General features: G+C 33.7%; 1 protein-coding gene across 3 annotated transcripts; it reads left to right on the top strand.

The window, feature by feature from the left end:
- The first annotated feature begins 1778 nt into the window (after positions 1-1778).
- LOC110645062 (DNA-directed RNA polymerase IV subunit 1) lies at positions 1779-17027 on the top strand. Of its 3 annotated transcripts, XM_058137483.1 has the most exons (19): positions 1779-2003; positions 5561-5690; positions 6528-6648; positions 6745-6863; positions 7323-7376; positions 7458-7685; positions 7931-8086; positions 8204-8299; positions 8407-10317; positions 10894-11063; positions 11184-11259; positions 11334-11437; positions 12566-12714; positions 12933-13192; positions 13277-13450; positions 13545-13679; positions 13981-14222; positions 15263-15374; positions 16348-17027. In XM_058137483.1, exons 2-19 carry the CDS (start codon positions 5604-5606, stop codon positions 16516-16518), a joined length of 4365 nt encoding a protein of 1454 aa, XP_057993466.1. In that variant the 5' UTR covers positions 1779-2003; positions 5561-5603; the 3' UTR covers positions 16519-17027. The 3 variants fall into 3 exon arrangements, with proteins under 3 accessions (XP_057993466.1, XP_057993467.1, XP_057993468.1); XM_058137484.1 differs by lacking the exon at positions 7323-7376; XM_058137485.1 differs by lacking the exons at positions 1779-2003; positions 5561-5690; positions 6528-6648; positions 6745-6863; positions 7323-7376 and having other exon boundaries at positions 7545-7685; positions 8245-8299.
- The last annotated feature ends 1150 nt before the right edge of the window (positions 17028-18177 follow it).

Here is an 18177-nt window from a genome sequence, read left to right as displayed (position 1 = left end):
TATTTTTAAATTATTTCATTTTAATTTATAATGAGATTTAAATTAAAAACGGATTGTTTCTTTATATTTTTCAATAAACTAAATTTATATTAATTTAATTTGATTTAAATCAATAGTTTTTCTTTGAAAAATAAAAAATTAAATAAATTTTAATTACTGAATTCACTTAAATCTCATCAAATTAAAATTAAATTGAAAATTGAATAAAAATATATTAAAATTAAAAAAAAATTATGATTCGTTCTCAATTCTTCAATTCTATAAATTAAAATTGTCAAAGACTAAGATTATTATACGATATTTAATGAAATTTATAATGCATTTGAATTCCATTTCATTCTATTAATTTTATTTTTATAATCAAATTAAAAATATATTATAAATAAATACTATTGATTCATTAAACTATAAAAATATTAATTCATTAAACTATAATTTTTATTTATTCTTAACAAACATATTATATATATCTATAAATTTGAAAGGTTTTACAAATTATGAGAAAATGTATCCAAATTTTAAATAATGATAAAAGTACTATAAAACTATTTTGATTATTAATTTAATAATATTAAAAAATTTTAAAATTATAAAATGTTTTTAATTTAAGCTAAAGTTTTTTTTGAAAGAATTTAAGCTAAAGTTAAAGTCAAATAAAAAAACAGTTTAATGCTATGTATTTATGGATAACTATATAATGTAATACAATTTTTTTTTTGCCATAATTATTAAAAGATTAATATCTCAACAATAAAAGTTTTCAATCTGATTTACCATAACTATAATAATTTCTACTCTTATAATAACATTAAGGTTTCATTTGTTTTTCACATTTTTAACATTTGGGACACTTAAAAAAATTATTAATGAAAAATATTTTTTTAGTTATAAGAAAAATTATATTATTTTTAAGAAAAATAATTTTTTTAAAAGAGTAAATTATTTTTTAATTTTAAAATTTTAATAATTTTATTAAGACAGAAAAATATTTGTATATATATATATGAAATAAATATATATTATTAATTTAATATTAAAATAAATAATTATTTTTAAAAAATAATTTTCATAAAAAATATTTTTTATATATAAATTATTTTTCTGAAATAAGTAGAGACTTAATTTAAAATTTATTTTACGATAACATTTGGCTTTAATAATTGAGTATTTGTATAAATATTTAATTGTTAAATTAATATTTTAATGGCATTTAATTATTAAATTATGAGATAAATTCTTTAAAAAAATATAAAATATACATTCTATATTTTTTATTTAGACTAAATTTATTATAAATTAAAAATATTTAACTACAAAATAAATAAATTTTAAATATAATTTAATTTTAATTCATAATGAATTAATTTTTAATAATTTTTTTACATTTAATAATAAAATAATAATTTTGTTACCACTTGCACATTGTCTTCTGCATCTTGCAGCATACCCAGCAATTCTTCATCAATTATGCACAACTCATCCCTCATTATTATATTGCCAAATTAGGAATCCAAAAAAAAAAATTCCATAAAAAGAAAATAAAATTAATAAAAACCCAAAAATTGCACAGTAATAATGAGATTCCAAACACGACATTAATTTGACCATTTTAGTAATTTCAGAAGGTTCCAGCCTCACAAAGCCTTTTGGAAAACAAGTGGTAATGACAAAACCGTAATTAAACGAAAAGTAGGGGGCTTTTAACCAACGTAAGCAAATACGACGTTCTTTCGGCCTCGTCGAGGTCTTTAAAAGCCTTGAACTCGGTGCCGTGTCCGTAGACTGTAGTTTTGTTGGAGCAAACCGGCGGCGTTACGGGCCCGATGATTTAGCTGTTATGCCCCTTATTACGCTCTTTATTACTGTTGTGCCACTCCTGGTCCATCTCATTCTTCTATATTCTCAGCTCCATACACAATCATCCAGTCCTTTCACTCTCCTCTGTTCACAACAACAGAGACAGCTCCTTTTACCGGGGAAAAGCACATTCTCTTTCCATTAACGTAAGTGAATGGTTTTGATAATTTCCGTTCCTGGGTTTTTTGGTTTTACCATTTATTGTTATTAGATTGTGCATGTACATGGGTGATCATGGTCTGTTCGTCAATGGTTTATTTTTGCCTTTTTAAGTGTGGGTTTTGCGTGGTTTTCTTCCTTGGATTGGGCGTGGATGATAGTAGTGATATCGTGTGTTTGCATGTGAACTCGGTTTGTAGGGTGGGTTTGGGGTTTAGTGGATGATGGAATTGAAGGGTTTTGTAATGCGCATGTTTTGTGTGTTGTTATTGGGGTTTTTGGTTATAAAAGTGAAGCTCTATACAATGTGTATAGAAAATTTATGTTCTCTTGAATTTTTTTTTATCAATGTTGCAACTGTTTTTGTTGTTTATGGTTTCGTTGGCGTTTTTGTTTAATACATAGGTTTTGATCTTATAAAGGCTAGGTTTTGATCTTGTGAAGGCTGGGGATTAGGTCTCTGTTTCTTGTGATTGACTGACTAGTGGGTGGCAATGGCGGCTACTAATTTCAATTGGCGATGGATTGACTTATTTTACCGTTGTTAGCATGTGGTTTTTGTGATTTCGTTTGTTAGAATAAATTTTGAGGGGTTTAAAAGCTTCTTACATAATGGCTGTTCACAAGTGACTGGGGTGGTTCTTTTCATCATCATTATTTTTTAGAAGTTTCATGATCAGTTAACTCTTTGGAGGGAACATGTTTTCTTCATGGTGGCAAATTAGTTAAGGTATTTTTATACCAAGTGCCAACTCCCAAATTTTTGAGCTAACAAAGCCTTGGATTTTGTATATATCATTATTGGTTGATCAATCATTGAAAATGTTGGTTTGCATCAGTATCTCCATCAATAGTGGAGGAATGTTTTGGTGGGTGGTAGATTATAACAGTTGTGGTCATTAAAATCTCATGGATGACAGATATAACAAGTTAATGATATCGATTCATTTACACGTGTCATTTTTTCCAGTGAGTGCTGTATTTGTTTATTTGCTATAACTGATCCATTTTTTTGGCACTTGTACACTTCAAATTATTCCTTTATTTATAAAATTTAAATTGCGATGGTGGAAGACAATGAAAAGGGTGGAAGACAACGTAAAGGGTGATAGAAATGTACTTTACATGCATCCCACACGAAACTATCAAGCTTAATGACATAACACATTTTTGACACATATATTTCATTTAATTGGAAGTGTACTTGTAGCATTTTCCAAATTATTTTACCACTATTTCGTGTTTCTTGTTATGATTTCCTTTTTTGATATTGCATCATTCCAAGCTTGTATCTTTTTTAGGCTAACAAGTTGGTGTTGTCATAGAAAATTTCTGCAAAACTATAATATTGTGTTCTTGTTAATATAATTTAGAGGCGCCATGGATGCATTCCATAGAAATAAAAAAGCGTAAGTAATTACCTTGTCTGGAGTGCTTTTAAAATGATTTCTAATATTCGGAAATAACACATGCATTAACAATGGCACTCAAACAATATCCACTTGAAATTGCAAACTGACGTATATGCTTGCACTCGACCATTATATTAGAAAACGCAAAAATTTCTTGCAAACACTGATCATTATAAAATTACATTATCAACCGGATAATGTGTATGCTGTTGTTCTCCTTGTTCATAATTTTAACTGGATATTTTTTGTATGATATTGTTCTCATTAAGTTTTTAGATTTTTTTTTTTTTGAGGTTTTTTGTAGATGGTTTATGAGCTTTCCTTATCATTCTGTTTCCCTTTCTTTTTGAGGAGAACTGGAATAAAACCATAAGGGCTTCAACAAAGGCTTAAATTTAGATAAATGATACAACTTCCAAAAAACTTTAACAAGCTAACTGGGATTTTTTGCTTAATGTTGTCAGCAACTCTACTCAACTATGCTTGGGTCACAAACTAGTTGGGGTTGATTAGATCCTTTTTCTTCTTTTGTTCTTTTTATTGCCAAGCTTTCTTTGTTGTTGAAACCAAATGATTTTTAGTACTTCACCACGTGCCAAATTTGGTCTACCTCTTATCATAGTCCTACTACTTAAATCTACTAGGAGGTGTAAAAATTTCTACATTTGTGTGTCATGGGGTTTCCTTCAAGCTACCACTTCTCATTGGTGTTTTGAGATTGCTTACTCAGTATACCTTAGATACTCTGACTCTTCATTTTGCTCTGTCGTACCTGAGTCGACACGACATGACACAGGACACGACATGGAGTATGCATCCCACACGCATTTATGAGGTCGGGCACTCAAGTGACAGAGATCTTTGAATATGAAAAGCATATTGAATTAAATGATAGGTAAAAAAAATTTGAAAAGAGAATACGATTTTGAATTAAATGATAATTACAAAACAAGTTAAAAAAATATTGAATATTTTGCATAGTCATTAAAGGCACGAGGCACGCTAAGGAGCGAAGGGGTATTGGAGTCTAAGCGCAAGGCGTAGGCGTGCACCTGAGTGAGGTGAGACGCAAAACAAAAAAAAATCATAAAAGTCAAATAAATGTGAATATTCCATCAAACTTCAAATTACATAAAACTAAAAATAATAATAACTAATAAGCATTCTAGTACTAATATATTAAAATTTGAATAGTCTTTTAATGTCTTAAAACTAAAGTCAAGCAATTATAAAATAATTACTTTTCAATCTTCATCAAGAGTAGCATTATAATCTTCTTTATCTTCTTCTACACCTTTATTCTCTTGATACTCATCTTCAAAATCAATATTTTCATCATATTTCTCATCCTTAAGAATTAATGGAGCATTATTTAGTTCACAAGTTAGTGTATGATGTTTTTCCCTTTTCTTTTGGCATAGATCTTCGAAAAAGATAATAAGAGAGTGATAGTGTTGAAAATGAAAATACGACAAGTTTGCAATCCTTGGTGTGGTGGTTTGCTAAGATTTTGGAGACTAGTTATCACCAGCATACTAATTTCAAAACTTTCCTAGCGCGTCAATATTGGATTTTGGTAGATCGGCAAATTTCGAGTTGAGTCATACTGCTTTTTGTTAGTGAAAGTGCCCGCCGAAGGTAGAAATAAAGAAGGTGTGCCTTTCTTGAGCCTTACACTTGGAACAAGGAATGTTGCCTACCTTTCTCTTGTAGAGGCAATGAGGTTGGAGCTTGGTGGGCCTTGGGCTTGATGCGCGCCTTTAATAATAATTATGATATTTTGAGAATCCAATGGTTGCGAATCACAATTTTAATTGTGGCTGGCCCCTTTTGGATAGATTATTTCAACCCTTTTTGCCTACATAATGTATCCGAGCACCTGTGTCTAAATTTAGATCCATGTCCCTATATTTTCTATTTAGAAAGTTCACAAGTTTGACACACGGATACATACGCATTTCCAACACCTGTGCCCGAGTCCGAGTTCTTAGCAGTATACTGTGGGTGCTATGGCTCAGCATTATATGCTTGTAAACTTCAGCATTATATGCTTGACGCCAATTTATTATCTTGTGGAATTTTTTTCTGTTTGTCTATTCTTTCTTATCACAATGATCTGGTGTTATATACAGGGTGCTGATTAATTCCAAATAAGCTTAAAAATCACCTAGTGGAATGGAGACTGATTTATCTGAGGAGCAGCAATTGCCATCTGCTCTACTAACAGCCATAACATTTGGTGTTTCAACTGAGACAGAAAAGGTAACTCTTTTTCTGTTATTTTTTGTCATGAAAGGAAAAGACATTTGAAGAAATTTGCGAATCATTATTACAAATTGATTGCTGCATTGAAACTTTTACCAGCAAAATTTTCCATGCAATGATTTAAAAATTAATGTGAAGTGCATGCTCTTTGCTCGTACTTTTTGATCAGGATCCTGGTTAGCTGTGTAGTGCATTGTCAAAGTTGCATATTTATTATCTGAAATATTGGTATAGGTTTAAGATAATCAGGATAACTAGGGTAATTTGAGCAATGATAATAATATCTTGATAATGTTTGCACGATATAAATGCTTTTGCTGACATAATCTACAACCCTAAATAGGGTAATCTTTACCTGCTGGTAATGAGCGAATCACTTAGGAGTACAATAATAGTGATTGGTTCTTGACAAATTACTTGCATATGTACATACATATATACTTACTGACATGCATTTGAATATTAATTGCTTTATTAATAAATCATGTCCTAAACAATTTGTGTTAACCATTTGATAGCTTATTACTTCCCCTCTAACATATAACAGCCCCTAAGTTGTATGGCTGCTTTTTCAGTTGGTAATTTCTTTCACTTAAGCTGCTCCATGATTGTCAAACCCCTCTGTATCCAGTTCCCCTTATGAAATCTATTGTTGATTTTCTTATTTATACTAATGGCTTTATATTTAATTATATTACTCTGAAGGAAAATGTCAATGCAAAATGGCCATCTGATCCCCATTTAAGTGTGAGAGAATGATTAATGTTATAAGCTTTATAACATTTTAATGCATTCCTTACCGAACAATATTTTCATATTGTGATACTGCAACAGGAAAAGCTTTCAGTTCTAGCTATTGATGCAGTAAGTCAGGTCAATGATCCGAAGTTGGGACTACCAAATCCATCTTCTCAATGCTCTACTTGTGGATCCAAAGATTTAAAATCCTGTGAAGGTGTGGACTGAAATTTTATGTGAAATTATGAAATTATGTGGGCTATTGATATTCTATTGCTGCAAATTGTGCTGATATTCTATTATCATTTTGTAGGTCATTTTGGGGTTATTAAATTTCCTTTCACAATACTGCATCCTTATTACCTGTCTGAAGTTGTCCAGATTTTGAACAAAGTTTGCCCAGGATGTAAATCTATTAGGAAAGAAACCAAGGTTAGGTGCCTTAGTGCTTGTGCTGAACCCTTTTTTTTTTCTTAACAATTTTTTACAATATTTTTCCCTATTCCTTTTGCTACATCCCTATGGTAAACTTAACGTTATTTTGTTATTGGCACAATATAAATTTATTATAATTTTGTATTCTAGAACATCGCTAGATTTATTTGAATGACAGAGCATGAGCATCATATGGAAGCTCTTTTAATGGAAACTCCTCCTTTACATTCATTTGAATTCATCAAATCATTCACCATTATTTTGTTGGCAAACTTCATTTGCCATTTGGACTGTTCACTTCTTATGATTCATGCCTTATTAGATTTACCATTTCACGATCCAAGACATATTGGGGATAATCCTTTCATTGGCTATAAAACTTTAAATTAATAGCTTTCTTTTGGGCTGCCTGCTTGTTGGTGATGTTTTCCTTTTTCCATCTTATGCATGTATCAGCGGACTAATTCAAAATCTAGACAAAATCTGGTTAAGGGTTGCAAATACTGTGTTGTAAGTTTGTCCAGCTCTTTTTACTTGTTGTTTCCTTCTATACCTATGTGATTTCATAATAATCATTTATGTTACAAACAGGCAAATTCAATTGGTTGGTACCCAACAATGAGGTTCTCTGTTTCTTCAGAAGAAATCTTCAGGAAAAATGTAATTATAGCGAAAATCGTTGAAAGACCACCACAAAAGTCCCAAAAGAAAGGACTGAAGAAAAGGTTGGCTGCTGACTATTGGGATATTATTCCAAAAGATGAACAAGAAGAAGAAAACATTGTGAGACCAAACCAAAGAGTTCTATCACATGCACAGGTGGTGTAGCATTGCTTTATCATATTGCATTTTTCTGTATCAATTATTTTTAATCAACCATTGTAGCAAAATTTTTAATTCGTATCTTGAATGCCTTCAAGGATTTTGAAACCTTTAATCTGACATTTTTCTTTTAAAATAATCATTTTCTTCTTTAAAAAGTTAATGCTGGTATCTGCTCATGCTATCTCTTTTACATGCTAACCTTATATTATCTGTATATGGTGGCCACGTTTTGTTTTCAGGTTCGTCATCTGTTGAAAGATGTCGATGCAAATTTCATAAGAAAGTTTGTTAAAAGGACAGATTCAATTTTCCTTAACTGTTTCTCTGTAACACCAAATTGTCATCGTGTGACAGAAGTTATGCATGCATTTTCTAGTGGCCAGCGATTGTCTTTTGTAAGTATTTGTTTCTCACAGTGCTTTTCTTGTATTGGTTTTATTTGGATGCTTTACCTTAGCTCGCATAGACTTATACGTTCTCTCATGTTGCTTGAAAATAATCAATGGTTGTAGGATGAACGGACTAGGGCTTACAAAAAACTGGTTGATTTCAGAGGGATAGCTAAAGAATTGAGCTTCCGTGTTCTTGACTGCCTGAAAACTTCTAAGGCAAGATAAGTGGCTTTTTCCTTTCCCCTATTTGTGTTGGAGACTTGGAGTCAATAATTGTAAGTATGTCAAGATTTCATTCTTATCATTACTCTTCAATTTTGCAGATAAACCCAGACAATTCAGTAAATAATGATGATGTCATTGCCATGCAAAGGAAGATAAATGATTCTGCCTCCAATCCATCTGGTTTGAGATGGATTAAAGATGTTGTTCTCGGTAAACGGAATGATAATTCATTCCGAATGGTGGTGGTTGGTGATCCTAATATTAAGCTGAGTGAAGTTGGTATACCCTGTCATATTGCAGAAAGGTTGCAAATTTCAGAACATCTGACAGCTTGGAATTGGGAGAAGTTGAATACTTGTTGTGAAATACGCATTCTTGAGAAGGGCGATATGCATGTTCGCAGGGAAGGTAATCTTGTTCGTATCCGTCGTACGAAGGAACTCCGTACTGGGGACATCATTTACAGGCCTCTAAATGATGGAGATATTGTTTTGATCAATAGGCCTCCATCAATACATCAACACTCACTTATTGCTCTCTCTGTTAAAGTCCTTCCAGTGACCTCAGTTCTTGCGATCAATCCGCTCTGTTGCTCCCCATTTCGTGGAGATTTTGATGGTGATTGCCTACATGGCTACGTTCCTCAATCAGTTGACACCAGAGTTGAGCTCTCTGAGCTTGTTGCTTTAGATAAGCAGTTAACTAACGCACAGAGTGGCAGGAATCTCCTCTCGCTCAGTCAAGATAGTTTAGTTGCTGCTCATTTGGTCATGGAAGATGGAGTTTTCATAAGCCTATTCCAAATGCAACAGCTGCAAATGTTTTGTCCTCATCAGTTGTCTCCAGCTATAATAAAAGCTCCTTTACTTAATGGCTGTGTTTGGACTGGAAAGCAACTAATTAGCATGCTCCTACCTAGAGGTTTGGATCATGATTTTCCTTCAAATAATGTTTGCATTCGTGATGGGGAGCTTATTTCTTCTGAAGGATCCTTTTGGCTACGTGACACTGATGGTAATCTTTTCCAAAGCCTCGTCAAACATTGCCAGAGTCAAGTTCTTGACTTTTTGCATACTGCTCAGGAAGTTCTTTGTGAGTGGTTGTCGATGAGGGGCTTAAGTGTCTCACTCTCTGATTTGTACCTCTGTCCTGACTCAAACTCATGGAATAACATGATGTCTGAAGTTTTTTGCGGAATTCAAGATGCAGTTCACACATGTAATGTAAAACAGTTCATGGTGGATTCTTGTCAAGATTTCCTTGCTGGAAATGGTGAAGATGATCAGTATGCCATGGATTTTGATGTAGAGCGCTTGTGTTATGATAAGCAGAGATCTGCTGCACTCAGTCAGGCTTCTGTTGATGCTTTCAAGCATGTGTTTCGTGATATTCAAAGTTTAGCCTACAAATATGCAAGTAAAGACAATGCATTGATGGCCATGTTTAAAGCAGGAAGCAAGGGTAATCTACTGAAATTAGTCCAACATAGTATGTGTCTAGGTTTGCAACATTCACTTGTTCCATTGCCCTTTAGAATGCCTCACCAACTCTCTTGTGTTGCTTGGAATAAACAAAAGGATGACAATGCTACTGAATGTGCCAAGTGTTATATCCCATCTGCTGTCGTTGAAGGTTCTTTTTTAACAGGCTTGAATCCCCTAGAATGTTTTGTACATTCAGTAACAAGTAGAGATAGCTCTTTCAGTGACAATGCTGATCTTCCTGGGACTTTAACTCGAAGACTTATGTTCTTCATGCGTGATATACATGCTGCATATGATGGAACAGTGAGAAATGCTTATGGGAATCAACTTGTTCAGTTCTCCTATAATAATGACACAGACATGTCTGCACCAAGCTTTAGCCCTGGCCATATCTTTGATAATTGTGATGGGATAGGTGGCCAACCTGTGGGTTCATTGGCTGCTTGTGCCATCTCTGAAGCTGCTTACAGTGCTTTGGATCAACCAATCAGTCTACTTGAAAAATCACCTCTACTAAATCTTAAGGTGCCCTCCTACTCCTCTTCTCCACCCCAACCCCTCTCTTTCTGTGTCATTCTCATGTGACAACATGTTTGCAGAGGATTCACTAACATGTTCTGGAGAATATGAAGGTGACTTGCAAATAGCAACTAGCAAGGATATATAAATTAGTTTACATGCACAGAGCAAGCATTACTTGTTCAGTTGTTCCTGTACAACTTTAATAAATCTAAAATTGAGGAGGCACCAATCATATTTCTGTTACTTGTATATGTATGCTAGTTAAAATATATTGTTTTGGTTGTGACACAAACCTGGAAACTAGAAAACACGTGATACCTGTGCTGAAAAAGGAACACGAAATTGGATACAAATAAGTGGATAGTTGGAGTTGTGGAAACATACCTTTTGTCCCTGGCTATGAATCTATGTGTAATCTGTCTTTGCAACTTTCTAATCTCCTTTATGGTCTGGCTAACTGGTATCTTTTACACAGTTTAAATGAAATTTACATCATATTATAGTAATTGAAAGCTTTTGCTATTCTTCTTGGATTTCCTAAATCCTAACAGAGTTTTGTGATTTGGTTAAATTGCACAGAATGTGCTGGAATGTGGTCTGAAAAAGAGTAATGCTCACAAATCCGTGTCACTATTTTTATCTGAGAAACTTGGAAGGCAGAGACATGGTTTTGAGTATGCTGCATTGGAAGTTCAGGACTATTTGGAGAGAATACTGTTTTCAGATATTGTTTCTATTTCAAGGATAATGTCAGCTTCTATTCTTTTATAGTTCTATTTATGTTATTTCTATTTCCTGTCCTTTTCCATTTTGGCTATGTTATAATGTTTATCGCTGTTGTAATAATCATTGTGTTTTGTGGGCTTTAGGTTCTCTCCGCAGAGTGAGAAGAATGAGATCAAGACACGTTTCAGTCCTTGGGTTTGTCATTTTCATGTACACAAGGTAATAGATTCTGAATTTTAGTTCTTTTCTATCTGTTGATTTCTGTTCCTGGTATAAAGTTGCTGTCTTTTCAGGAAATTATGAAGAAGAGACGTCTAAAGGTGCAATCTATTATAGATACCCTTTATAATCGGTGTAATTCAGAAAACAATCTGCCGAATGTGCAAATAACATGCAAGTAAGCTTCTCCTCTTGCTTTACCATGATACATGAATATGTTTGCAGTTCCAAATAGTGGTGGTGGTGGATTTTTTTTTTTTTTTTTCAAAGGTGCTTCTCTTGTACCACTATGGGAACTTCATTTCCTTCAGAATAGATAATTATTTCTGCGTGGATTTGTTTTATATAGTGCATGCTTCTTGGTTTCCTTCAATTTTGGAATCAAAATTTGCTTGTCTCCTGGATTTATTTAATTTATATATTTGAATATGTTTTCTTGTGGTCTCTCAACTGATGTCTCTCATTGCATCTTTGTATATGAATTACTAAACTATTCTTCATATGTTTTTGTCTATGAAAACATTACAGAGTTCTATAAATTCCAGATCGTTTCTTTTATTTCTGGTGATAATATGTGGTCTGTATTTCATTCACCAAAAGGGGCCCTTTACATGTACCATATCCTATGCAAAATGCAAGCACACTTTGAATATTGTCTTGCATATCTATTTGTCTCTTCAATAAATTATCTGAAATACAATTGTAGCCAGCTGTTACCTCTGCATTAGCACACAATTTGGCGGGCAGGATAAGTATGACGTTAGATCATCTTTGAATTTAATTCAATCACTTGAGGCTGATTTTTACAGTTGTATCTTTGAGTTTCTAAATCTAACTTTTAAATGATTATTTCTCTGTAATGTCATTTAATATAGCTCAATAAAATGATCACACAACTTGTTAAGATGTTCAAGTTTGACATCACATCTATAAATCTGTAGTTCCCTGTCAAATTGGTAATTTAAAGACAGGAAAGTGAAACATGGCTGAAGGTTTCCTTGCAGTGCCACGCCGTACTTGACTGTCCTGTCAGTGCATTAGATTCCGATATAAAGCAATCTAAAAATTTGTCCGTAAATAAGATTTGGGTGCCACTGTCCTACACTATTGTTCACTTTTCTTTTACATACCCCCTAAGCTATGAAATGAATTTGTCTGCAGACCTTAAGTTGTTAAGATCTAAAATTTTCTCACTCATCCCCTGCGTTTTCTTTTGTGCATGTTTCAGGCATCATACAAATAAAAGCTCTCCAAAATTGTTGCATAGAGCTTTATAATCTTTTTGACTTGGTGGATTAAATTTCAGGGACTGTTCTGTGGCTGACAATCAAAGGGAAAAGGAAGATATGTTGTGTATAACTGTTACTATAATTGAAAAGTCCAGGAATTCATCTGTGCAATTGGACACAATTCAAGACCTGATGATTCCATTCCTTCTTGAAACAGTTTTAAAAGGTAGGTAAAACGCCTGGTATTTTCCTTGTATAGGTTTGTTTTCATGTTATATGGGTTTAATAGCTGAAATTTTATTTATGTGCTTCTCTTAAGCTAGTTATTTGATTTAGGTGAATATTTTTTTGGCCCTCTCTACTAGTAAGTAGTTTAAAGATATGCCATATTGTATTAGACAAGTGTTTGATTTTGTTTTACTGGATTTCTGATTTGATGGCTAGGATTAATGGAGATAGAGAAGGTGGATATTTTATGGAATGATAGGCCAAGGATACCAAAATTGCATAAGAATCCTTATGGTGAGCTATACTTGAGGGTTTCTATGTCGGGCAGCTCAGACAAAACAAGACTCTGGAACTTACTTGTGGATTACTGTCTCCCAATAATGGATATGATTGATTGGACACGCAGTCATCCAGATAATATACGTGATTTCTGTTTGGCATATGGCATAGATGCTGGATGGAAATTTTTCCTCAATGTGCGTCAGTTAATTTTGACTTCTCACACATGATTATTCCTGACAATTGAGACAGACTATCTACTAACACAATTTCTAACGCAGAATTTGGCGTCTGCAATATCTGATGTTGGCAAGAGTGTACTTCCTGAACATTTGCTTCTTGTTGCGAATTGTCTATCAGTTACAGGAGAGTTTGTTGGCCTAAATGCAAAAGGCTGGAAACGGCAAAGAGAGCATGCGTCAGTTCTTTCACCATTTGTGCAAGCATGCTTTTCCGTGAGTTCTCTTTGCATATTGTCTTCTACCTACATATATTCTATACTTTTTGTATCAAGTGTAATTCATCGGTGTATTCTGAAATTTGTTGCAGAATCCTGGTAATTGCTTTATCAAAGCTGCCAAGGCAGAAATTGTGGATGATCTTCGAGGGAGCTTGGATGCTTTGTCATGGGGAAAGATTCCTTCTATTGGGACTGGACAGTTTGATATTGTATTCTCTGGGAAGGTAAACTTTATGTTGCTCTTCCTAATAAAGAGGCTAACAAAATGTTAGATTTAAACAGTGGCATACCTGGGGTCTTAAAGGCATTTTGAAATTCTTTTTGTAAAATTTCTTGTTTGTTTTCAAAAGAGTAAGTTTGAGGCATCATCTACTATTTGAATGGTTTCTGTTCCATTGTCTCATCTCTTTGGTTTGATCTTTTCATAATAAAGCCCTCTGGCCCAACTGAAGTTCCCTTCATGATTGAAGTTATCTTTAAATCATCTAATCCTTTCTGTTTCTGTGCTTCATCTTTACTCGTCAGGAATACAAGCTTTCAAAGCCTGTGGATGTCTATGACCTTCTGGGTAGCCAAATGAGTACTGACGAGCAGAATAATGAGTTTGAAGTGCCTTTTGCTCAGAGCTATAAATCTGACAAATACAGTGCCCAGTTTGTGTACAAGACACCTTATGACCCTAAACGAACATTGGAATCTTTGAGAAGGTTATTTACATATAATGATATTCATAGACTCTCCCAAGCACTGAGCAAAATCTTGAATAAGTAAGTTAGTCCTTCATTGAATTTTTCTGTTGTGTTACAAGGGATTGTTAATGCTGTATTTATGATAGTAGCTTGCATCGTCATGTATGATTTCCATACAACATTTGGTGGCAATTTCAGAAAGGAGGAGCTTTCTTGTGTTACTCTGTATCAGTGGTGCTGCACTTCTTATGATTATATATTTTGCATATCATCATGTACAGTTGGCATGCCATGTTCCTGTAGCTTTCAGTGGCAATTTCAGTTGTATCATCATTCTTTATCTTTTACATTCCTTTGTATTTTCTCAGCAATGAAAGGGGAATGCTGAAAGCGTTGTGCACTTGGACACTCTTTTTTGCAGAAAAAGCATGAAAATGTCTAATACACACTGATTGATTTTTTGAGAAGTTGTCTCTAAAAATTTTGTGTGCTTCCTTTTTTCCACAGTTAATTTTATATAAGATAGAAAAAGATCATAAAGAATGTCCTGTTTGAAATCATGCTGCATTGTGGTCATAATTTTATTTTATAGTCGTTCGCTTTTCTGGTGGTTAACTCATGTACATTCTGTTCCATTCCCATCCTTTTGGCACTCCTGATACAGCTGAACAGTTTGTCAAACTACTTTTTCCAACGGCATCTAAAGTGGTGCCTTTAGGAAATCAGGTTTGAACCACAATTCCAAATAGGCCCTTATCAAAAGATGCAGCAGTTACATCACCAAAACAATTGTGAATGCTTATTTGCTTCTTAGACACATAATAATTCCAGGCCAGTTCAAAGGATGTGCATTGTGTGTGTGTGTGTGTGTGTGTGTTGTGAAAAATATACATATTATTTCAAACTGTCATACAAGTTGAGCCATATTAAAGTTATTGCTTTGCAGCATTAATTTATTTTCTTTGTGGGTTGCTAATACAACTACAGTGCTTACTCTTTTTGACTCTGGCCCTTGTTTTCATTGCTTTGAGCTCATTGAACTTTATTTATACTGTTTCTTTATGAAATAATGTTCGTTAGATGGCTCTCTAAAAATCTTTAAATTGCTCTTGATGAAGGTACCCTGTAGATCACCAATTAAATGAGACTGACAAGTGTACCTTGATGATGGCCTTACATTTTCATCCTCGACGAGATGAGAAAATTGGATCTGGAGCCAAAGATATTAAGGTATTTGAAATTCAAAAAAGAATTTAATTAGCTGCAAGTCTTATGTTTGGAAGGGATAATGAATCTATACTTATTTCAATGTGGCAATTTGTTTGCAGAATTTTAATAATTTAAAGCTGTTTTGGTTGCTTAATATTATGTTAGTGTAAATTTTAATAAACTAAACTTAGAATTTAAACAACTTGTTAGAGTACTTCATAGTTTATAACACAAATCATTTTATCTTCTTAGATTTAGTTCTACTGGCTTTTGGCTTGTAATTGTACAACTACATTGGGTGGAATTAGTTGTGAAATCCCATGTGCTCTCTGTTTATGGAGTTTCTTTTACTAGACAGAAATAGGTCCTTTCTCTGGGATGAAATTTTTGTACCACAAAGTTTAAATTGCACAATTCTATCCATATGTTAAACATATGTTCTATCATACCTCCATCTTTTGTTGAGAATGTCATATGGGATCACCAACCCTTATCCTTCCAAAACTGAAGGTCATTTTTCTGTAGTCAAACCTTCTGGTATTAATTCTTGGTGGTCACCAGAAATACCTTAATTACAACAACTAACAACTAAACTTTAATACCAAACTAGTTGGGGTTAGCTATATGGATCCTTGATTGAAAAATAATCAAATACATAAAATCCATCATAACATTAATTGCATGCTAAGTTAAATATATACAAAACCTAGAAGCATTACATATTTCCAAGGATTTAACCCAAAATCGTTTAGAGTGGAGAAAGAGAATTCACATAGTTGACTCCAAATTTTTGGGATAAAGGCTTAGTTGAGTTGAGTTGAGTTGAGTAGGTTAAATATATACGAAAACGAATGCAATTACTCTAGTGGTCATTTGTCGCAAAATTTACTTTTTTGATCTAATGGTTTCTGTTACTATTTTCATGTATACAGTAAATTGATGTATATATAATTTAGCCCTGCAGTTCCATGATGCTTTCTTTTCACATGTACAGGTTGTAAATCATCCAGAATATCAAGATTCTCGCTGCTTTTCTCTGGTTAGAACAGACGGGACAAATGAGGACTTCTCATATCGCAAGTGCGTCCATGGTGCTCTTGAGATCATTGCCCCTCAAAAGGCCAGAAGGTATCAAGAAAAATATTTACAAAGCCGTAATCTGTAGTGTACCAGATCAGAAGACCAGACAAGTACAGCTGCGGCCTTCAGGAGTGGAAAATAACATGTAAGAATACCATAATGGATAGCTCTCATATTGACTTCCCAGTGGACAGCTAACACAGTTGCTTCAGAAGAGTTGAGCTGCTAACATCAGCAGAACCCAGCAACTGAATATAGTTTTGAAGCTTTTATACCTTTTGAAAGCTGTACATTCTCTACAGAAGTAGATGTGCATGAGAAGAAAGCTAGATAGACAGAGTAAATCTTCATATTTTTGTTGTCAATAAATGCTTTTATTTATTTGTTTTTTTCCCCTTATAAGTAGGGAAGTCCACTTCCCAAGCTTCTTTTTGCTCCTTTCACTACAACTTTGTTTGCCTTCCATTATATTGTATGGCAAAGAAGATCTAGTGAAAGCAGCAAAGAGAAGCTTGCGTGAAGCATTCATTTTCATGATGTATTCATAAATACATATGGCAATGAAAAAAAGAAAACAAGAATGTTTTCCTGTCATTTTTCTTATTTCCTATCTGTGGGGTTTTGGCCAATTTCTTGATCTAAGCATCTTTTTATATCTAACCTAAGATGGCTACATTGCCAATAATGTGGTGAAAGGCATGTCTGCCCGGAGATTTGCAAAAACCTGTCGCGAGATTCATAGTTTGAGCTTATAGTTTTGAAGATTTCTGTTATGATTGCTTAATCCAAGCATGAATTGTACGCGCATGTGGACCATAGTTGAAATTTCTTGTAGTCTTAGGAGTGTTCTAGATGGTTTAGTTTTGCCATAAGATAATCCACCTGATGATAACCAACAGGAGTTTTGCCATGTGGTTAGCCTTTTTTTTTTTTTTTTTCTGTTGGTGAATTGGTGCAACTGTAAAAGTGAACGAAAGGAATTGCCATGGGAGGCTGCTTTAGTCATTGTTGAAATACCAAGGAACTCAGAGTAAGCATCCTAATCATCTATGATGATAGCTTAAAACTTGTAAGGAAATTTTCAATGTAACCATAGGCCTTCAGACACAAATCAGTTTCTTTTTCTTACAAATTTTTTGGGGGCTTGCCATCAGGTGCAGCCATTTTCAGTTGATTTGACAAGTCATTGGACTTTGCACTTGCAAGTACATGTAATGAACAAAATGACATTTGATAGTGTATCCTGTTCTGAGATCATGAGAGGCACTTCTCATCAGAGCTGCGCAAAGTTGAACTTAAAGAAGCACGATGGCCCAAAGCTTTTGATCTTTCATTGTTGATGATGTAACCTGTGAGTATTGAATGCAACCTGTGAGTGTTGAACTTGTCACCACTCCTGATTCTGAGCCATTTGGGTCCTCGTCGATGAGAGTACAGTTGTATTATTGGCAGAAAAGTCGTCCTTTGGGTTTCACTCATGGGCCCAGCAGCCACAAGATTCCCTATTCTCCACCATTAGGGTCGGTATCTCCTGTTCTTTGCTAAATTATTGTTTTGCTTGCTTCTCCACCAAATGCACCAACACAAATATCCTTCCATCATGGATTCTCGTCTCGTTTCTTTTTCTATTTGGATAGAAGCTCAAATATGCCCTTAAAACTATTTGGAAAGTTACAATAAGCCCATTTTGAATTTTTTTACAAATTAATCCTATAAATTTCCATTAATATCAAACTAATCCAAT

The sequence above is a fragment of the Hevea brasiliensis genome, chromosome 16, assembly GCF_030052815.1.
Source record: "Hevea brasiliensis isolate MT/VB/25A 57/8 chromosome 16, ASM3005281v1, whole genome shotgun sequence".
NCBI classification, from domain to species: Eukaryota; Viridiplantae; Streptophyta; class Magnoliopsida; order Malpighiales; family Euphorbiaceae; genus Hevea; species Hevea brasiliensis.
Note: the sequence above shows the minus strand (reverse complement) of the source record. Positions and strands in the feature narration are given on the sequence as shown.